The following is a 22,859-nucleotide window of genomic DNA, read 5'->3' on the forward strand; positions in this document are numbered from 1 at the left end:
GCCAAGTTATTCTGAAAAGCTTTTCACATAGTCTCAAATATAAATATTTTGATACAAAAAAAAATGAAAACAAAAAAACCCCCTCCAAACTCAACCCCTTGTGCTCACATTCAATGGTGCACCACTGTGCCATGAATAAACACGGCCTCTTCACTCCTAGCCAGACCACAGCTGTAGGAGACAGGCAGCACTTGGTGCTTCCAGCTCACATCGTGCTTTTGTCGTGCCAGTGCTGGGAATGCAGGAATGGAAGAAGAGTCTGAAAGGTGCCGAGATGAACTTATTGACTCTGAAGGTGCTTGGAGGGGTGGGATAAGGGACGAGCTGGCGATCCTCTGGTCACAGCAGTGGTGATGGCACTGCTTCCATGGGCAGCAGCTCCAGCAGCAGTTCCCTGTGTTTTAGATGCTGATGGCGTTCTGTAGCTTCAGCTACAAACTATGGAGAGCAGAGAGCTGGGGAGCAGGGGCACATCTCCTGGGGTTGGTGTGAACAGGACCACCTTGTGTAATACAGAGCCACGGCCACCAGCTCATTGCACATTGTCAGGACTTACCCAGAACAGGTCTAGCACAGGTGCTGGACTCTGTGTTCACTGAGACGCTGTGAGAACATTCACTGGCTGGGAAAGCTGAGCTTCGTTTCTCTCTCTATTGCACAGCAGCTATAGATAAACCCAACTAGCAGCAGCATCCTATCCTATGTTGTCTGCAATACACACTCAGAGATCGTGACTATATTTCACCTACTTACTGACAATTGCATCGTGCTTACAGGAAGAAGCTGATCAGCGACTTTGACATTTTATGCTCAGCATCTGAGTTGATTTTGAGTCACTTTGACTTTTAAATTAAATTATCTCATGCATAGACACAAAAGATGCAGAGGAACACAGCGAGGATTCACAGAACTCGTAATCAAGTACTTATTAACACACACACACATATATATTAAGCTTTAAGTCAAAAACAAATCTTTCCAGTTTTTTAATATATGCACTCTATACGATGCAATGATCATTAGCATGGTCTAGCGCTCAGTCACACACAGTGCTCTGCCCGTTACTCTATGTCTGCTCTACTGTTATACTTCTTCCCTTTTAAACAAATACAAGTAGACTAGACTCTTTAAAAAAACACAAGCTGCCCATAGTACTGTGGCTGAGCTGCTTTCCATGACACATGAAGGAGTTCTAGTTTTGGTACATTAGGAAGGAGGGTAAATAACATTGTTTTGGGATCTTAGATGATCTTGTTCTCCAGAGCTTCAATCCTTTTTGCCACAGCTTCCAGTGAGGAAGAGTTAAGGGGAAAAAACGAGTGCATATTTGTGATTCATTGCTTGCAGAACAGGTAAAAAACAGAGGAACGCTGTCACATCTGCTCCAGCTTTTCCACAGCTGTTTCGGTTGATGAACTTCTATTGAAGGTGGAAAATGTTCATGCACGCACACATACTCACATGCCCCTATATATTTAGTATGAAAGGAAGAGTAAAAAATGTGAGAATGATTGGAGTGTGTTTTGAGTGGTTGACAGAGAACTCCTGACCTTGAGCAGGATGGGTAGCGTGAAGAGCAGAGCAGAGTGCTTTTCATAGCATTATATAGTGTGTCACAATTTTCTGCTCTTCTCACTAATTGCTTTTCATGATGTGTCTGGGAGCAGCAACCCACTGGGTGAGAACTACTGATTTACTCTGACCTTTTGCATAACGTAAGTCATGGATTTCACTCAATTTGAGTTAAAGAGTAGAAAATACAGTGTGCAACTGATGTAGCAGAGTACAGAAATGTGGGAATAAATTAGAACATTGCTTTTACAATTATATTCTCTCCTTATGCTCAGTAATGAAAAATATCCCCAGCCCTGTGTGAGCCACCCCAAAGTTTCACTAATTTCTCTCCCCATGTGAAGTTTAAGTTTTATTCACACCTTTTTTTTTTCACTTTTTCCTGTTTCAACCACTTATCTGTGGTCTTTGTGCAATATGACAGCACCCAGCATGGCAGAAAGTGATCCCGCTAACTCAGTTCAGGTGAGATCCAACTCACCTCACTGGAGATGCTTGTAGTGAGCAGTTACATGGAAGTTGGTCTCTCACAGCTGAGGTTTAGCCAGCTGGGAGAAATTGGACCCATCCCTCTGATTACTAGACCTATCCCTCCGACTACTGGACTGTCCACCTGACTCTATCCAGACCACCAAGTATCCAAGTATTTTGCTGTAGAAAACCCTTTTCCCCTACAATGTTATGGATGAATTTAGGTGTCCAACTCGGATGTTTTCATTGTAGACATTTACCATGACATAAAAAAAAACCCATCCATGGAGCTTTAATGACTTGAGTGCATCAGTTGCACGTGTGCACCAGTGGTTTTGTCTGCTCACAGTCCAGTGTTGGCCACTGCTGCTCTCAGCCCTCACATTCTGTCCTGCTTCACAGCTCCCGCAGCTCGCAAAGGGAGCAGCACCATCCCATACATGATCTGTGCTTCCGCACTTGTCACATTGGCTCATTTAAGCTTCTTGCTAAAAACTGGCCTAGGTCTGACTGGGTGCTTACAGCTCATTGCTGCAGTGCAATGGTTTGATATATTCTACTATAGCTCTTTTCTTTTTGATCTCCTTATTCTGTGTCAGACCAGCAGCAATGCACACTGGTGCAGGGACTGTTCCTGTTATACACTTTCATAACCCAGGTTCTTGTTTCCCGAATCCCTGAACACCCACCCCAGCTCATTCCCCCATGACAGACTTTCCCCACTGGCCCCTCCAGAAAGCATAACCCAACCCGCTGAGTTCTGAGCAAAGACAGTTTCCAAAGGATATATTTCTGCTGCAATGAATTTATGAGGTCTTCTACTTTTGTCTGGAACTTCACAATAGATTTACATTCGCATGGATCTTCCTCTGTGGATGAGAATATCAAGAAAATGATTTAAGTAACACAAAAAACCCTACCGAGACAAGTGAAACAAAGCAATTCATGTTTTCTTTATCATATCTTTTCCAGATATGAAGGAAATCAAAATATCATTCCTCCTAACTATATCTGTCTAATCACGTCTGTATTTAACCTGAGACGACTGGAGAATCTCATAGTTTCTCATTTTATAGGCCAGGCTCTGTGCAGAAAAGTCTTTCCTGGATTTCAAAGTTTCCTGAGTACCCACTGAGCTGTTTACCCCATACATTAGAATCTGAATAAACACAGTGCTCAAAACAGTCTCTGTCTGCCAGTTTTCTTCCCAATAATATCGCCGTGGTGGGCCATACTCTTATTTTGGGAAACAAAAATTGGAGGCACTGTTTGCTGTCTGAGAGTCAAGAATTGTTTGAGCTTTGCTTCAGCACTCCACTTCTTGAGCATGTGGAGCAATGTGCATTAATCAGTTTGCTAATCTATGTAAATAATTTACATATGTTCTTCAAGAAAAATAAACCGAAATAGGAGCAAAACAGGGTACTGAGATGGCTGGGAAAAGAAAGAAGATGTTTACAAGACCACACTAAGACAGCTCAAATGCCTAACAAATGGAAGGAACAAATAGGGGAAGGACTTTTTAAGGGACAAGACATCACTTGCACAAAAACATAACAGGATTAAACCAGTCACGAGTAAACTAAAGCTGGATATTAAGAGAAGATTTCTAGCCATCTGTTGATAAATACATCCTGGCTCTGGAAATCAAACAAATACGAATATTTTCTTTTTCTTTCGTTTTTTTAAAAAAAAAAAACCAAAACAACCTCAAAGTTTAAGATATTTACCGAAATAGATTTTTTTTTCCAAACAAGTACTTTTCCCAAAATCTGTTTTCATTTTTTATAAATGTTGAAGTCTGGATGTATTTACCTTCTTGAAAAATATATAAATACAATATGTTGGGGGTTTTTGTATAGCTCCCATCACCTGCTCTTGGATTGACTCCTATGATTTAAAGTAGCTGTGGCAAAGAAAGTCTCTGTCACGCAAGCCTGGCTACCAGGCACTGCAGACATGGAACCCTGAGGGTGTTGTCCCTCTCAGACTTCCCCAGGAGGAAAGGAAGGTCTCAGCTTTAGGAATCTGGAGAACGGGGCACCTGCCCAGCATGACCCAGGACATATGTAAGGGTGCAAGGAACTGAATCTGATTTTCCTGGCGCAAGGCCTCTGACTTCCCAAGTACTTTTCCTTTCTAGTATACACTCCGGGAGAAAAACAGATGAGTCACGTACTGCTGACCCACTAATATTTACATGGACATCTTTTGGTTTTGGCACAAATAACAATGACGGAAATTGCAAAGAAAGGGAGAAAGAAGATCAGCACTTGGCAGTGGGTATTATTTCATCCAATTGATGCTGAAGAGCATCTCCACTTGCCATGGGAGCAGTGGAGGTCTCTGTATTGCGTGGGGCCATGGGGCACTTGAACAGGTCTACACTCATGGGAAGTAAAGCTGAGCTTGGCAGAGCTCTCATGGGAACTAAACGAACCCCATCAGAGCTGTGTGCAATGTGTCTTGCTGGGAACTGGAAGGAGACATTTGCCTGGCAGGACAAAGGAGCCTGAGCACCTGGACCCAGCAAGAGTGCCAGGTTCCTCCTGAGCCTGGCAGTGTAGATCTCAGAAGCGTTGCAAGGTATTCAGTGTCTTAAATGAAGCCCAACTGTTTGGAATTCACTATGATCTGCCTGATCAAGCAGATGCATTACAAAGGGCTAACGTTTCACAGGAGACTTATGATTCCTTCAAAATAAAAATCCAAAATAACTGTGGTACTTCTTTCTTTTTAGTAATTTATAGACTCAGTTTATATACAGGTCAGTGTTTTTTCACTTTTCTGTTATTCTTCACCTTGCCTTCGCATGCCTGTGTCCCAGCCAGTCCTCTCAACCTTCCCTGCACTAGGCTATCCAAATCTGGGCAACATGTTGCCCAAATTTAGACATCTGTGAGTCATGTGGAAGATACTAGATGCTTATTTTAACTTGAAACGTGTCACCCTTGTGGTGCCTGTTTGACTGTAGGAGCAGCCAGTGGTTAGTGAGCTTCAGCTCAGATGTTCAGTTTTATGATGATCTTCATATTAAGCCGAATGAATTAACTCTTAGCTTCTCTTCTTTTCTTATGTCTCTTTTGGCTATGATCAGGAACGAGCATGAATTCATTGCTACTGAAGAGGAAGACAGAGAAAGGGAGAAGGGTAGAGGGAAAGAAAAGGAGGAGGCAGTTTGTGAGAAGAGAAGATGGCTGAGGTGTAGGGGTGGCTGTGTTCAGGTAACGACCCAAGATGTGGATATCTCACAATTCTTCTAAGAAGTCTGCAAACTCGATACAGTGAGAAGAAAGAGCTGTTTGTAACATACATTTGAAGGAGCAATTTGTTGTTCTGCTGCCAACCTGCAAATTCTGTGACTAAATCACCCCTCTCCCCAGTCCCCCACTCTTACCAACGCAGATTTTCATTTGCAGCTTTTTCCCGATCTTGCTGATGGTCCTGAAGTCAGCCGTGTAGAAGTAGTGCTCGGCTACTGGTTCTGAAGCGATTTCCCTCAGCTCGTCCTCAACTGCATTGCCAACTCCCACAGCAAACATCCTAAAGCCTGTGAGCAATGGGAGCCTGTCAGTGGGACTGCTTGGGAGCATCTTGCTGCTCTGGTATCAAACCTTTTTCAGTTTGTACACCCTTGCTCACTTTCTGGACCCATAGTCTCCACACAGCAATTCAGATGGGAAGTTAACTCCTTTACTCTTTACTATAGGTTTATTTTGACCAGGTCAATGAGGGTTCCAAAATATTTTTTGCAGGTAAAGTCTTACTAGAATTACCCAATGACCACTATCACCACAGGAACAATGTTCTGGAGACACAGGAAAGGACAGATGATCATAACACCTTGACAGGATCATGCATCCAATAGGGAAGCGATCATACAGAAAAAGGAAGCAGTGGAAGTTTTCAAAATAGCCTGCAGCCACCATTTATCAACCTATGTAGTGGTCAAGTCCCCTGTGCAATTGAGACCTGTGGTTCAGCAAAATTATAGCTGAATCTCTTTCTAAAATTGCAGCTCGTACAGTCTGTCAAGAGCAACCCGTACTCTGAGTTAAGAACACGTCCGGTTACTGTGCTTCGCTGATTGATTGCCCACCTCTGGCTTAAACCTGTTTCTGTTGAACTGAAATGCAGTTTTCCTATTGACTTGAATGGTGATACTGGTTAACCCCTGTTTCAAACCATTTGTCTCTACTTGTCCATGTCTAGACACTGGTAATGCTTTCCCCTTCTCCTCTTTTTGTCTTTCGACCTCAGGATGTATCCAGTGGTGGGTTTTGGTTTTTTTTTGTTTTGGTTTTCTTTTGTTCAAAGTTCAGTTATAAGCATCTTGTTATTTATCCCACTGCTATCACTTATGAGCAGATGCTGGAGATTTCTGTGCAGGGACAAGAGAGGAGGAAGAAGCAAGGCATGAAGTTTTATCATTACATAAAACTAAATTCTCTAGATAATGTTTATAAAGACTTTTTGTTTTATAAAAGCCAAACATCCATATAATATTTCAACTTGCTTCATTAACATCAGCTTTTCATGAGCTGGTACCTGACCTTTATGATGATGTGCTAGCCCTTAGTCCCATCTAGTGGTCGAGATTGAAGTTAAAAGGAAGTAAAGGATTTAACAATTCATGAGTGTATTCACATGGGCTGCATCCATTTAATGTAGAGCTGTCAGGAGACTGGGAACTTGTTCAGCAGAAAGGGGCAGATCTCAAGATATTTATACTTCACAGTGCTTAAACATATAAATATATCAATATGTAGCCACTGTGGACTTTTAATATTCCAGGAAAAGCTGAAGAAAGTTTCTTATTAATGTGTCTCGTTGTGTCTGGGATTTGGACAGGGAGTCCACAGTAACTCCCTTAATCTGTGTTTCTGCTTTGTTTATTATTTTATTTCTTCTTTTTCTTTTCCAGGCCTCAAGGCTGATACAGCCAAGCCACTCTTGGCCTTACAACTCCTGTTATTCTCCAAGGGGGGTCTTTCATGGTCATCTTTGCCTCACCATGAGTACCGCTCATACTGACCTGAGTTTCATTACAAACATCAGACAAATCCTCATCTCCTCCCTGTGGTTTCCTTCACATTTGTGTGAAGCATGCTAGACCAGCGTGCATCCCATTCCAAATGTGTGAAACTCCACCCTGCTCAGCAGAGACCTCCAGCAGACTTAGATCAAAGACACAGAAGGGCTGTGGGAACAAAATCCAGCTTTGGGCAAACCAAGATTCATCTGAACCCCAGCCAGAGCTGCTCCAAGGTCTTTATGGGCACTCAATGACAGTTAGGCAACATCTCGACAAAGTCATTCTGTAGTAACTCTATAGTACCTGTTTCTATTGTAAGTAAGAGACATCTCCAGGGAAGATGTCATACCCAGGTTGGTACTAGATGCAGGACCTGGTCCAAGGGAGAAACAAGCCACTGAGAGTTCGAGAGACCTACCTAAGTCTTTGGCTTTCTTAGCAGCATCAGTGATGTAATCTTGTGACCGTCCATCAGTAAAGACTATGCCCACCTTGGGCACCCCAGGCCTAGCTCCATTGATGATGGAAAAGGAGCTGTCGATGAGGTACTTTAGGGCCTGTCCTGTCATCGTTCCTTTCTCCATGTAGGCCATTTTCTTGACTGCTGCTTTGATGTCCTTCTTGTTCTTGAACTGCCCCAGTGGAAACTCCTGTCTGACAGAGCTGGAGTACTGAACCAGGCCAACCTGGGCCTGTTTGTCTGACACCTCCAGCGAGTCCACAATTTGGTTGATGAATTTCTTCACCAGCTCAAAGTTCTCGGGTCGCACACTCTTGGATCCATCGATCAGGAAAACAAGATCCAGAGCAGATCCTGACCCACCACTGCAAGCTGAAGCAAAATATGAGAGGACAGCAACTAAGACATCAAGTAATTATGTAGGAAAATGTAAGCCCGGTGTCATTTTATTGCTAATAAAATAGGTTTAATCAATCAAAACTCAACAACAGTTCACACTAATGTTTTCAAAATAATTCTTGATTATAAGTGCATGGTTTCCTTTTCTGCCTTTTCTGAAGAGAACATGTCTACCCTGTCTCAATCTTATCCCCGCCATACCACTGCAGATCACAGCTCGGGTCAGTGCAAATGAAAGTCATTACATACCGCTGCAGGTCTTCCCATCATTGTTCAGCGTGAAACCCTCTTTACAAGCACACTTATACGCTCCTGGGGTGCTGATACAGATCTGCTCGCAGTCGTGGTCTCCAGTGGCACACAGGTCTGACACCACTGCAAGCAAAGGCAGATTAAAATCAGAGCCCATGCCAAGGCTTCTCCACCCAGAGCTTACTTGGCCTATCCACAAAGCGTGATATTTGTCCCATATGCTCAGTGATAACTAAACTCTCTCCATAGCAAGACGAGGCAGCAGAGGTCATTACTCTTGGATAGTGACTGAGATACAAGAGGTAAGGAGAAATTTTCACAAGTCTCCTGTCTCTAAGGCACAGCCAAGATGAGAAATCAGCTCCATACTGAGGGTAAAACCATCTGTCTGTTGAGCATATCACAATGTATTTAACTCTCCAAAGCTACTGGTTGAGATTTGGTTTCCAACCTACCATCTGGGCTGGCCAATAGCCATTTTATCCAGCTATGCAGTACAATAATGATCAGTGAGTTCTGGATGAGTACGGTTTTCTTTCCTGGATGGGATTCATGTCCAAACTTACTTGGAATTCACTTCAGAGCTGCCCTCACACATGTAGCTTTCAGACTCTCTGTCTACAAACATTTCTGCCTGCTGATCTTAACCTGGATCTGACTCCTGAGCTGCTGAGCAAACAGAAGCTGAATTGCAGCAGTCTGAGCCAGCACCATTCAGTGACTGACAACACTGTCACAGCTACAGCAATGATGATGGAAAACAAACTCAGAAGTAAACAGCTCTGGTTGAAGCAAATTCATTTACAAATAGCAGGGAAATCTGTTCAGAAAATTGAGCATTTCTGGTTCTATCGTAATGATGGGAGGTGGTGCAAAGTCTTTAAAGTTAAGGGCCTTCTATTCATTATTTCAAGTAATTTGCATTCTGTTCTGCGTTTATTTTATGCTTCTTCCGGCCTTCCCAATTCATGCATCTGCATATTGTGCCAGCACTGGTAGATCTTTCCAGCATATATGTAGCTCATATCATTAGGAATATCACTAACCACGCAGATGGCTCTAACATTGGGCTCTCAGATTGAGTTCTCTGAAGCCTGCAGAGATCTGATCTTATTAGTCTAAGTATTGGCTGGATTGCCAAGGGTCTCCCGTTTCCCCATGTGTCTGTTGAGCATTATGGGAAACAACTTGGACAGTGCTGCACAGTTCTTCCCGCTGTCAGTACCCACAAACCGTGCCTCGCGGTAGCAGGTGGTGTTTGGGTACATCTCCAAGGACGGTTTTGTGCAGCTGCTTGCACAGCACAGTAACAGCCCGCTTGACAGTTAATGTGGTGCTCTTTTCTGTAAGCTATAATAATCCTTAGCACAGTGCTTCCCTTGGATGCATCTCTGAGGGTTTTCACCATGGGGAGAACTTTGTCATCTGCAAGTTACGGATTTGAAAAGCAAGGCACAGGAAGGCGTTTTGAAAAGCAGGGCACAGAAAGGCGTTTTTTTCTCTTTATCCTTTTGAATGACACCAGCACCAGAACCTCTAAAGACTTTGTCAGGCCTCCCTGTCTCTGGCCTGGCTCCAGGGCAGCCAACACAAACTCCCACCAATATTCATGGCCTGGATTCCACCTTTTCAAGTTTTGCTTCTATTCCCACTTTAATATGAAGCATTTGTTCCCCTCTTTCATGAGCTTCTGGTGCAGTGACGCCTGATTATAATACATGACTCACTTTATATTCAAAATTTTCCTCCTTCCTACAGAGGAGGAAATTTTCCTTGATGAAAAGCTGCTCACCCCCATCATTTTTTGCCTGAAAGTTGAATCATGAAATTTTTACACCTCTTGAAGAAATTGGTCTCGGAGAGTTTTACAGGTCCATCTGTGTGTGTGTGTTTGAAATGCCTCGCCATAGGCACCGTGGTACATCGCACGTTTTAAAAGGTGTTGCCGCACGTCTGTGCTTCGGTGGGATGGGCGTGTGAAACCCCCAGGCCTCTCTCGCTGACACATAAAATGGATATTTATAGCCCAGCTCCTACAGTCCTGTGGGTACGTTTGAAAGTAATAAAGCTTTCTCACTCCATTCACCAGTTCATGTAGGAGTGAATATGTGTTTGTGGGATAGTCAGGCTCTTTTTATCTGCTGTGCAGAAAGGCATTAGATACTGCACCAGCCAGGAGAGTTTCCTGCCTCACAAGGCTTGCAAAAACAACAGCAAAGACAGGCAAAGGCCGTTCAGCCTCTAGCAGGGAAGTGAAAACATCTCTTGCTTAAACTGGGAATTCAGAAGACAATACTGGTGGCGGAAATTACAAGCCAGATTCTCAGAACTGCCAAGATGGGCTTAAACACAAGAAGAATGATTTTAGCTAAAAAAGGTCATGTTTTCCATGTTCTTTTTCAGTACCTCAAGGAGTACATGGGTCATGTTTACAAACTCTTCCGTGCCAATGCAGTCTGGAGGTTTCTTTAAGTAAAACCTGAAAATCCCTAAACAAAACCTGAAATTCTTGAAAAGCAACTTAAAGAGCATCTGTCTCCCATACCACTTCATCCTCCCACAGACCCAAGTCCTTGGAAGAAAGGAGATGGACGAAGGAAGATCATGAATACAATTTCAATGTGAAAAGCTTGCTGGCAGCCACTTGCAGCTCTTGGTGAGGAGCCCAGGGCTTGTGGCAACGACTTACCACAAAAAGCTTCTTGAAACTTGTGGGTCAGCTTCTCTATCACGCTGTAGCTCTCCACGTAGTCCACATGGTCATCCAGGGGCTCACTAGCGATCTGCCGCAGCGTGTGCATGTCCACCCGGCCAACCCCGATGGCGAAGATCTCAATGCCGGCCGCTCTGGCCCTCGCTGACACATCCTGCACTCCATCCTGGGGACGTCCATCGGTCACAACGATCGCCACCTACGTAGAGGAGGGCAGAAGCAAGATGTACGCTTCAATGGGCATTAAAATACTACTGCTTGTGGAGCAGGCTGGGTTAGGAAAGAAGCTTTCACATCTCTAAAACTAAAGAAAAAGGAGATGTCACCTCCTCCTGCTCTCCTCATTCTTCCTGCGACCACACAGGCCATTCTTTTTATATGAATTTGTTTCTTTCTACACAGGAAAGGTTAAACTGCCATGGACCTGACCGATGTAGTTAAGGGACAACTGGTGCATCTCACCCCTAAGGAAACCAAAGTAAAGGTTATGTTCTTCATAGGCAAACTGATGCTCCAGCCGAACTCTACCTTCATGAACCCCCAGGTGACAACTGAGCAACTCAGGCTCGGTGTGGAACTTAAAAGAATCTCAGAAAATGTAATGGTAGCATCATGAGATGAAGACTTTTTCTGTTGTTATAGATGGAGAAGCTGAAGCAGAGAGAGGTGAAGAGATCTGCCTAAGGCCACGATGTGTGTCAGTGCCTGCCATGATTCCTGATTCCCTGTTCCTCAGTGAACAGCAGAGGTGAAATCCTACCCCTGCTAACATCAGCATTAAATTGACAGCTGGTTTAAGTGGGAACTGGATTTCACCCTGGATTAGATTGAGCTCTGAACTAGTGGAAAGCCCCCAAGAGTTCTGCTCCTGTTGCTAGATGGTCCATTTTCCTCTTTATTTTTCTTCTGATAAATGACATTGTCACAAAACCTTCATTTTTGTTCTTTGCCAGTTCACCTGCTCCTGCCACTTTTCCTTACAACTGTTTTATAGTGACACCCCTGTCAACCCCAAAGCAAATGACTGGGATGTAATGCAGTATGGAGATACATAATCACCAGGAGTCAGGGAGCTGCTCAGCAGAAAAAAACCCTCCACATCACAGGCAAATGCCCTCAGTAATACAGAAAGTAAAGAAACATCAAACAACAAAGGCAGGAAAAAAAACCTATCTGGCAGCAACAGAGAGTTTGACTGAGCTATCCTCTGGTCATTAAGGCAGTATTTGCTATTTTCCACTATGCCATATATGCACTCCATCATTCAGAAGATAAAATCACAGCCACCAGCTGCTCAGGTCAGGACGATAGCTGTTGTACATCCTTGGGTACCACATCTCCTCGAGGAGAAAATTCATCTTGGATAAGGTCATGAGTGGGGTTCCCTGCCCCATGCACCCAAAGGACCTTGGCCATGCAGATGAAGTGGCTCCTTCCCCTCTGTCACCCTTTGGCTGAGGGATGGCTAAAGGCTGCAATCATCTGCTCAGGAGTAATACCCTAATACAGCAGTGTTCTGCTGCCCCGTTCAGAGTTTTCCTTCCAGGGAAAACATGTGTGAACCATGAAAAATATAGAACTTTTCTATCTGGTGCAAGTCTGTTATCTCAGGTCTTTATCTGCACTTCCTAAGGGCTACAATACTAAAAATTCCTAATAGCATCACAGTTCTGTAACTGGCTACTTCTGAGTGAAAGAAAAAAAAAATCCAAGTATTTGTCTTCTGCTTGTGACCAAAATGAGGAGAAGCGTCACCCGTGGCAGATGTCAGTGTGTGTTTTAAAGGGGGATGCCCATGGCAATCAAAGACCGACCGAAAGGAGCGGTGGGGTTGTCTCTGTCCCAGCAGCGAGGCCAGGAGCAGAGCCAATCCGTGCAATGGAGCTTTCTGCCAGGAGAGAGAGCCCTCGCCTCAGCCCAGCTCTGCTTCCTGCACACCCAGCAGCTCCACGGGGCTGCCAATTAGAGCTCATCAAAAGCCAACCTGTCAGGAAACGAGATGTGTTATCAAGTCGCTTCTGTGAGCAACACCACCCTAGGAGCAGCTTTCTGTCAGTAGCTGCGTATCTTTCTCGCAGTGTTTGTCACAGGATGGAGGTGTTGCATGTCCTCCTGGCATTTCTCTGTCTAAATAAAATGATTCTCCACGTTTAATCAGTTCCTTTGGATCGTCACATCACGGTGACTTCTTCACATAGGCCTGAACCCCAGGTACAACCCAGGAAGTGTCTGGTAGCAGCATCCACATCTACATCTGATGGGAAGGATCTTCATAATGCATCTGTGTGAAAATCTGCTATAGAGCACCCAACATTCGTGTTACTTTCTGCCCTGCTGTTGGAGAAAACAAAACTTCTGGGTACAGAGAGTCTGGATCAGGCATCGGGAATTAATCAGTGAACCCATGGATAAATGGATGTATCAGTGATCAGCACCCAGCCAGGGAACCTGGCTGTGACCATGGCCAGGACCAGGTGCTTACAGAATGAGTGTAAGAAACAGAACAAATACAAAGTGATCATGCCATCATATGCAGTTACTTTGATAATTAGGAAATTCTGATTTTTCTTAGGATTTCTGCTCTAGACCTTTGCTAGCCAGCCTGAGGCAGTGAGTTCCAGTGTGAAAAAAAACCCATCCTTTCACTTTAAACCTACCTCCAATTTATCTGCAGTCACAGGATCTCTGTAATTCTCTGTGTTATGACCTTGTCTCATTTAAAAAGCCGAGACTCCTGGTATGTGCCTTGTTTGGCAAAAAGCAAGAGAGAGGTTGGAGGAAAGGAGCAGCCGCTGCACCCTGGAGAGGCTGATGCTGCTCTGCAGCGTGGGGCTTGTGCTGGACCCAGCAGGTTGCCATGTGAGGAGAATTAAGAAAGGATGAAGGCTTTGGCTGCCTCAAATATCTGAACAAGCTCTCCAGCTTTGCCCTAAGGGAACTCAGCAACTTTTGCTTTTCAAGGTCAAAACTTTTACTAATTTTAACCACCACATTTAATTTTCCTGTGAATTCCTAACTTTCTGGATCCTTCTTGTGTTACTTCTGTCATATACAAATCCCCCATGTTCTCATGACACAATTTATTCTTGGTTAACTAAGGCACCAGAGTATTCACGGGCATCCCTAGGTATTCATATTTCAGGGCTGCTATGTGTAGGCAATCCAGCAGCTAATGAGGTAGCTGTGTCTCATTATGCGGTGTATAACGTGAACGTTGTAGCAGCACTGAAAGGGGAATCGGGCAGAAAGTTGAATAAGCCCTTGATTTTCTCAGCAATTTGACAATCTGTTTGTTGTTTCTCCTAAAGAAAGATTAAAGTAATTGGGCACCCCTGTAGTTTTTTATAAAGGCATAAAAAGACTTGACTTTGAGCTCCTACAGAAACAAGTAGTGCTTTTCCCTGTCCTGGGGTGACATTTGCTGCACAGAGCACAGCAAGACTGGTTGATCTTGTGATGCTTTGACCAGTGTCCCACATGGTTGACAATTACAGTACAGATTTTCATAAGGACTTGTTGGATTTCTGCTGTGTGAAGGAGCAAGGACTGTGTCCAGTGTTTCTGGAAGCTTCACCTCCCTAAATCACTGTGTGACCTGTTCAGGCACCCAGGCAGATCACAGAGCTACCCTGGGCAGCATGAGGGTCACAGAAAGAATAAGTTTGCTGGACTCAAGGCATTGTGGAAAAAGATAGAACAATAACCAAGGAACCAAGGAATGCAAATGGTTGTGGAGTCTCCCACCTTTGGGGTATTCAAAATCCTGGTCAACCAGCTCCAGATGGCCCTGCTTGAGCAGAAGGTGTTGGTCGATTTGACCTCCAGAGGCCTCTACCAACCTCAATTTTCCTCTGATTCTGTCTTTGACCAGATTCAAAGTGTAAGGAAAGAGGTAAAAGCCTGTAGTGGTTTGTTTTTTTTCTTTTTTAATACCTAAGATAAATCATTTAAAAGACCACAACTATTCTTCTGCTTTTTTAGATGTCCAGAAAATAAGGTTTCAGAGAGATAAAACGACTTTAAAGTTCTTTGTACCACTGTCCACAGAAACATTGATGCTTTAGCCAGGCTACTGCAGTAAGCCACTAAACAAATTTGACTTTTTAGGAAGGGTTCAGATATTTAAACTGAAGGCTTGTTTGGTTTATTAGCAGGGACTGGCAGCTCTTATGTGTATTGAGATGACAAGAAATCACAGGGACTGCAAGAGCATCTTGAGTGAGCTGTCTGGCAACCCAGCTGCAGAGTAGACAAGAGCAGGAAAATAGCACACATGGAAAGGGGTTACTTAAATGGTGTGGAAGAGATTAGTTAGATAAAAACCCAGGCATTTTCACAGACAGCTCAGTGAAAATGTCTCTTCAATTTACAGTAATGGTCAATGCTGCGTGTAAGGTGTCTGGCTGTATTAAGGAGAAAAATAGAGACTAATACTGAAAGTATTGTAGTAGTATTGTACAAATTAGGACTGTGTCCCAGTCCTGACCACATTTACATGGTCACCTTGTCTTAAAATAGGCATTTGGGTATTAGATAAAGACAGGAAAAAATAAGGAAATAGAGTGAGATGTCTGAGGGTCATGAATGGATTAGGTAGTGTTCCAAGAGGAAAATGGATCTGAAAAGATCCCATTATTTGTTCCATTTGAAAGATAAACAATAAGAAAACCTGTGAAATCAATGGGGGCTGTCTTCACGCAACAAGATGGGAAATCAGACCCCTTCTTTAGGATCCTTCGTTCATAACCGAGGTACCATCTAGGTGCCATAGGTTTTCCACATACAAGGGCATTTAGTGATAGAACGAGGGGTGATGGTTTTAAACTAGAAGAGGGGAGATTTAGACTGGATATTAGGAAGAAATCCTTCCCTGTGAGGTGGTGAGGCCCTGGCCCAGGTTGCCCAGAGAAGCTGTGGGTGCCCCCTCCCTGGCAGTGCCCAAGGCCAGGTTGGACGGGGCTTGGAGCAGCCTGGGCTGGTGGAGGTGTCCCTGCCCATGGGGGTTGGACTGGGGGGCTGTGAGGTCCCTTCCCACCCAAACCACGCTGTGATTCCATGAAAACACACCTTGGAGGCAACCAGCAGCTGCTTGAACCTCCAGAAAACAGCAGATTTGAGCTAAAGGCTGAATCTGCACTTAAACAGTTCAGTAAAATGAATGAGAACAGTTAGTCTTACACCTAATGGATTTTAAAGCTCTTTACTAAAATTAATAATGATAATAATAATAATATAATATTAATAACACCTTGCAATTTTGCAATGTTTTCTTTCGGTGAACCTCAAAGAATTTGACAAACAAACCAATGTTACTCCTTTTGAATAAAACCCATTGCAAACAGGTCTTGGATTTCCCCTGTGAGAGCTGGGCTATTACATTTTCCACCAGGTGAATCCTAAGCCCAAGTAATGATGTGATCATGATGGCTCATCAGATGAGCTTCTCTCTCTAGAACTGATTGCCAATGAGACTTAGTGAAAGTTTCTTGGAGTGTAATTTTTCTCACTCTTTGTTTTCTTCCTCTTGTATCAAATCAAATTTAGGCCAAGGATACATAGAATTTTCCCTGCTGTGAATCCCACAATAAAAGACCATATGAGGTCATATGAATTCATTCATATTTGCAAATTGCTTATAGTTCAACATGGTGAGGGGCAAACAAGCGTTTAATTAGACCATCCTTTTAGGAGACAACCTCATTTTTAGGGGTATGTTGTGAATTTCAGATCAGCTGAGCCTTCTGGCTGCTGATTTTTGACTTGGTAGATCTTCACCATTGTCTGTTTTTCACTTTTCAGTATTATTTTTGACTTGCCATCCCTGGGCATCTTTTCCATGTTCTGCTTTGCCTTTCCTAGAGCATTAGTAACTGTGAGGGAAATGGAAAGTGACTGATATGGCAAAAATGTAATCAGGAGAAAAACCCCAAGTTTCCTTGCTCCAACAGTTGGGCTTCTGTCCATCTGGTGGAAAGCTCTCACTGCTTGCTAACACTTTTGCTTATTTTTCTGGTCCATTCTCATAGCAGAGAGCCAGTGGAGCTGGCATGGGACACAATGGCCTAGGAAGTGTGTGCATGAGGTTTAGCTAATTTTGTCAGGAAAACGCATTCTCCACATGCTCAGAAGAGTTTTCCTGATGATGGTCATTGGGCTGAGGTCTAGTTTCATTCATGGTCAAATCCAGAGAGAATGAATGATGTATCTGAGGAATAATTTTTTAAAGACTGATCTTCCTGGATAGGGAATATGGGTCAGGAGCAGCAATGCCCATTGCAACCACGTGTAGAATTAAGCTGACCTTATACCACAGCCTGAAATGCTAAATGGTCAGTAAAGTCTGTGTGCCTGAAGAGAATACCCAAAGTGGAAAACACAGCCACCAGCCAGCCTCTGAAAAACTGGGAGAGCAGTGGAGGACACTGAAATGGGACTTCGCTGTATATCTGCAGCTGAAAGGGGCCATTTCAAAGGAAGCTTTCAGAAGGTGGTCTCACTTTTGCTGGATTCTGCAGTGTCTTTATTGAAGTATTTTGGGGAGGATGAGCGTTGTCCATCCTAGCGTGTTCACACCTAGCAAAGCTGGCTGAGATCAGCATCTCACAGTGGGATGTTGTTGCGGGCACACTGGAAGCAGGAGCCATGTCCCAAAGGACAAACAGAGCAGAGAGGAGAGAAGTGAAGCAGGATTAAATTTACCCTGACAACTTCTGGCCTGCTTAGACCAAAAGAAAGCTCAGCTTTGTTTTCAAGAAGAGTTGGGAGGTTTCCTCCTCCCAGAGGTTTGCTACCTTTGATAATTAACCCTGACTTGTCCCCGCATACTCAGAGTGCAGAGAAAATCACCTTTCCTCCTTCTCTGATTTCTCCAACCACTCCATGATGGACCACACAAAAGATGGAGCGCCCAAGAAACAGATACTTTTCTTACCTTATTAAAATTGGGAGACCTCACCCTGGCCCCTTCTGAGTCACTAAAAGCCCGGCTAATGGCAAACTGGATAGCCAGGCCAGTCATAGTCCCAGTGGAGAGTGGCTCTATCCTCTGAACTGCTTGCAGGAGCCCTGCTTTGGTCTGGTGGGTCTTGAGGGAGAACTCGTTCTTGACAGCACTGGCATAGTTGATCACACCCACCCGGGTGGAGTTGGGGCCCACATCCAACCCCTCGATCACCCGGGACATGAAGACTTTGACTTTCTCAAACTCGCTTGGGCGCACGCTTCGAGAGCTGTCGATGATGAACACCAGGTCGGTGGGTTTGGTTCTGCACAGGGTGCCTGGAAAGAACAAGGAGGGAGGAGAAAAATAAAAGAAAAGGAAAAGTAGCCTAGGACGGAAAGAACGGTCTTGTTAGAGCAGCAGCCTGAGGGTAGGGGACCTGCAAGCTTCAGTCCTTTCTCTGCCTGTGTCAGAGAGGCCTGGTGAGACCACTTTAACCTGATATTTCTAAATGTTCTTTTTCCTTTCATAGGAAAGCATCTGTAAGAAAAGCACAGTTACTGGTTGACAAGATGTACTTCTGAGGGAGAGAGCTGGTGCGACACCAGCGCTGCACTGGTGGGAGCAGGTTACCCACTTGTCACCCCAGGCTATTGCTAATGCCTACACCAAACTTAATTCACTTATGACAGCACGGAGGGAGGAATACGGCTGTGAAGTGGAGCCTGCACAAGCACTTCTGCACCAAAGTCTCAAAACGAGTTACTGCATTTCGGACATGGATAAGCCATCTACACAGATATTAATTCATGAGATTATATCTTCGCCATGCATGACCAGAAGCAGGCATGGAACTCAGCAGTTCAGGTTCAGCTGTGAATCAAGATACACAGATTAACTCACCAACAGAACATGAACCAGTCTCATGTGTTTCAGCAAGTGGCACTAATAATGAAATACTGTTACACAGCAAAGACCAGTGCTGTTTTATTTCTGTGAGCAGGCAAGGGAGAATACAATAGAGAGATGTAGATCCACGTAATTGATAGTTAATCTCTACAACCCCATAGTAAGCCATGAATATCCACTGTAGAACGTAATGGTATAAACAGGAAGCATTAGCAATGCAAAGAGCAGAGTGATTTTTTTTTAAATTTCTCATTTTCATGCTGTTTTCCATCTTAATTTTTAACTGTGGCAAAACATAAAAAGGACTGATATTTTTTATGATTTTCAAAATGAATTGTCTCATTTTCCCTGCCGGATCTATAACATTCTGTTCTCTTAATTTTTGTTCTATCATTTAGCCTGTCTCTGTAGCCGCATCAAGTGCTCTGTTAGTATTTGATTTCTGCAGAGAGGGACGATACAGGTTATATCACAAAGGAGATTTCTGTGGACAGATTTTTAAATGTGAGCTTTCGGGCCAACAAATCTGTTCCAAATTATGACATAAATATTATAGCCAGTCCTCAGTGTGAAATTTAATGGAGCTTTCAGTCTTTCAGACAGATGAAAATAAATACCCTGTGATGTATCTATAAAGAATATAATCAGGTTAGTTTCCTGAGAGACACTAACGCTGAATCTGCTCCTGGTGCCCAGAGAGGTCTCTCTGAAAAGATGCTGTGTGCAGAAGGGAAGCAGGCAGTGGTTGCTTTGTCAGATGCTCTGGTTTCCACTAAAATGCAATACAACCTTTTCCCATATGGGTACCTTTCACTTTGCCACCATAATTCACTGCAGAGGAAGGAAAAACTCAGTTGGCAGTCCATCTATGGTATTACAAATCTCTTTACCAGAGGTTGGTTATGACCATTTTACAGGTGAGAAATGAAGGTATGGAGAAAGGCTCAGAATCTTGCAATCACTTCCTCCAGAAATAAGGAGAAAATTGCCCTTTTCCACTGTAGCTAATGAGTCACCTCTGTTTTCAGTGACAAACCAAGGAAGAAAAGGTATTCTTTTTTCCTGGGAACAGTAGGATCCAATAAAAGTTTTGCAATTTTTTTTGCATGGAAGCTCTGCAGTTTTACCCTAAATAACATTTTAAACCTCTTTTAAGAGAGTCAAGTGTATTTCAGGGAAAAAGAAGATATATCAGACGGGAGCTTTGGGATTTGAGCCCATCTGGTCACAGCTGCTGTGCACACACCAGAGTCTGCAGGACAGGCCTCGGCTATCTCTGGGAGATGACAGCCAGGCACGCTTGCTATGAGTGACACCTTGACTCAATATAGTTTATTTTAAAGTTGAATTAAACCAGAAATAAAATCCTCCTCTATTTTTTAAAAAACCGTCCACAATTGAAGTTATTAGGGAACAGCTGAACCTCGTGCACTGATTTAGCAGAAAATATATCTTAGGGCATCTTTGACATATTCATTAAAAGAACAGGAAACCTGTCTAGTAACTCAGAATTAAAAGGTGTTTGTTTTAGAAATAGCAATTGCTCACGGTAGGGCTGAGCTGAATGACTGGTCTGTTTAGTTTCCTGACTTCGGTAGCGCTAGGGGTTCTGCAGCACAGATGACTCTCCCTTTCCGAATTACTAAGGAGAAAATGGTCAGTACAGCAGAAAACTCCCCTTCACAAGCAACAACTAAGACGGAAGTCGCTGTCACGCCTGTTTTACAACTGTCAATCGGCCCAGGTATGTGCATGATATGTCATCACAAGATCATTCAAGAATTTTAAAACCCATCAGTAACTTTTGCCTTGGCCACCTCTCCTGTGGTGAGCTGCCCAGGTTGGCTGGAGCCCCGGGCACAGGCGAGATGCTTCCTCACTCCCAGACCCTCCAAGACCCGGCACTTGCTGACACTAATTGCAGATGAGGAGTTAAAGACCGTGCAACCTCAAATAGCAGGCAGCTCATTTCCCATCTGGCTGCTCCACACGCCACTTGGAAAGACAAACAGAGCAGGATTTTGCTCAAGAACGGATGAAGTAAAATCTAAGAGAGGCCCATCCTCAGCAACCTGACCCAGACCTTCCTCTGGGTGAGGTTAACCAGAGTCTGGGGTGTCTGGCCAACTCCTCCTCGAGCCTGTGGCCAAACCGGCCCTCTGCAGAGAGGAGGAGGTAGGGGAGAGCCTTCGTCCTGCCTGGGCCTCCTCCAGCCAAAAACAGTGAGCCCTGAGGCTGATGCTACGCTGGGAACCAGGGCTGATCTGATGCCACCTTTGCTGGTCAAACCTTGCACTATTTCTCTAAAGCCATGCGACAGACAAAAGCAAACACATCTCCAGGTTTTGCTGCCTTGGGAAAACACTTGAGAAAGCTCCTTTGCTTCCCTGACTGATGTTGCATATTTCTTCTTCCTTCATCTCCTTCCCAGTCCTGAAGCAGGATGGTGGCAAGGAGGTAGAGGACCAACACCATGCATCCCACCACTGAGCTTCCCACTTACCTCTCGGCTGTGGACGTGTCCCGCAAACTCCATGGCTCTGGAGGAGAAGCAGCAAAGAGAGCAGCAAAGCAGAGAAAATCCCATCCATGGCTGCAGAGGAGCTGGAGGCTGGATGCAGAGTGGCAAGCAAGAGCCTTGGCCCGCAGGTATTAACCTGGCCTTCCTCGGGGAGGCATGGGGCCAGCCCCTGACACGTGTGAAGGGCCGGGGATGGGGGGGGCACAGAGGAGTGAGGGACAAGCAAGAAGAACCAGGATAAAATATTGCATGAAGGTGGGGAAGGGATGTATGTCCAGCCCTGCCAGCCCTCAGCCCCTCCACAATGGCTCCATTGCTGGGCGAAGGGGATGGGGAGCTATAAAGAGACCCAAACCGGCATGGTATGTGGAGAATCTGGGGCCCTAACAGTGGGACCAGTGAAAGCAGCCCTGGGGAACTGGGGTTAACCTGTCAATCACCAGCTCCTGGCCGCAAACCCTGGGCTTTGCCACAGCAAGCAAAGGCTCTGCGGTGTGTCAGGCTTGTGTCCTTCCTCCGGCAAACCCAAGGAGGGGGCGGTGGTGGTGGTTTTTGGGGGGGGGTGAAGGGATAGGTTCACACAAATCATCTCTCAGTCCCCACGTCTGCCAAGTGCAGGGCTGGAAACCGGCCCACGGGGTCGGGGAGCTTCGCTTCCTTAATTTGCGCATGAATGCTTGGTTGTAGGAGGAGGGGAGAGGAAGAGAGGAGCAAGGATTTGGGAGGCACGGGCGAAAGTGTAGGATACAGAACAAATTTCTTCCTGCGGGAAACAGTTACTTCTCTATGAGTCTGTGCCCCCTGCGCAGGAGAGCAGGGAGGGAAAGAAAGAGCTCAGTAGCCTAAAGCAGATAAATAGACAAGAAACTTGGGATAGACAGAGAGATTAGAAGTTTGATTTATTTTTTACAGCGTAGTGTTTAGGTCTGCACACACGAGGGAGATACAGCTCCTGCCACAAAAAGCCAATAATCTAAATCAACAAATAAGACTGATGATGCTGCAAGTGAGTAGAAATCCAATGTTTTCTTTATGGAAGAGCAGTAGGGAGATTTGGTACTAGAGGAAGATTAATTTAATGATGGGTTCATCACAAAGCAGTGCATCTATTTTCTTTTCTTTTTTTTTTTTTAAACTACTGTATTACACTACTGTCATTTGATTAAAGCCCTTCTCCTCTGATGGATTAGTCTTTGCTCACCTTTCCAGCCGCACACGCTTGGAGCACTCATCCATTTAATCTGCATTGTGTTAGTGCAGCACCATGGCAAACTACCTTTAATTCAAAGCCCAGTTTTTCTTCCCTTATCCAGAGTCACTCTTTAGTCCAAAAGTGCTTCAACAGAGACTGAAAGCTCCTGTGGAGAAAGGATCTTTGATTAGGAAAGAAAGGGACCTGTCCTTAGTGAAGTTGCCAGGCTATTCTTAACTCTTTCAACATTAAAATTGTTAATTAAAATATTAAAAGAGGGCTATGTTCTCATGCAAAATCAGCATGGATTTGTCCCACTGCTATCTTCCCTCAGTTGCAGGCTTTCCACCATCTCTGGAGCTAGCTGGAAATTTTCAGCCAGAAGGAGCAAATGC

The 22,859-nt window shown here is 44.3% G+C and overlaps 1 protein-coding gene across 1 annotated transcript; it reads right to left on the reverse strand.

The window, feature by feature from the left end:
• Positions 1-968: 968 nt before the first annotated feature.
• MATN1 (matrilin 1, cartilage matrix protein) lies at positions 969-21,342 on the reverse strand. Its single transcript, XM_010181871.1, has 8 exons — positions 21,255-21,342; positions 17,834-18,180; positions 10,879-11,101; positions 8,187-8,312; positions 7,497-7,910; positions 5,441-5,593; positions 2,832-2,912; positions 969-1,291 (listed from the first exon to the last, which is right to left on the reverse strand). Exons 1-8 carry the CDS (start codon positions 21,340-21,342, stop codon positions 1,242-1,244), a joined length of 1,482 nt encoding a protein of 493 aa, XP_010180173.1. The 3' UTR covers positions 969-1,241.
• Between the last annotated feature and the right edge of the window lie 1,517 nt (positions 21,343-22,859).

Source organism: Mesitornis unicolor, unplaced genomic scaffold (genome assembly GCF_000695765.1).
Source record: "Mesitornis unicolor isolate BGI_N332 unplaced genomic scaffold, ASM69576v1 scaffold17663, whole genome shotgun sequence".
Lineage (NCBI taxonomy): Eukaryota > Metazoa > Chordata > Aves > Mesitornithiformes > Mesitornithidae > Mesitornis > Mesitornis unicolor.

Coding starts and splice junctions, on each gene's coding strand:
- MATN1 (XM_010181871.1), bottom strand. CDS start 21,342: ATGGATGGGATTTTCTCTGCTTTGCTGCTCTCTTTGCTGCTTCTCCTC. Junction 11,102..17,833: donor GGTCTCCCAATTTTAATAAG/GTAAGAAAAGTA, acceptor TCCTCTACGTAG/GTGGCGATCGTTGTGACCGA. Junction 5,594..7,496: donor TAAGAAAGCCAAAGACTTAG/GTAGGTCTCTCG, acceptor CATTGCTCACAG/GCTTTAGGATGTTTGCTGTG.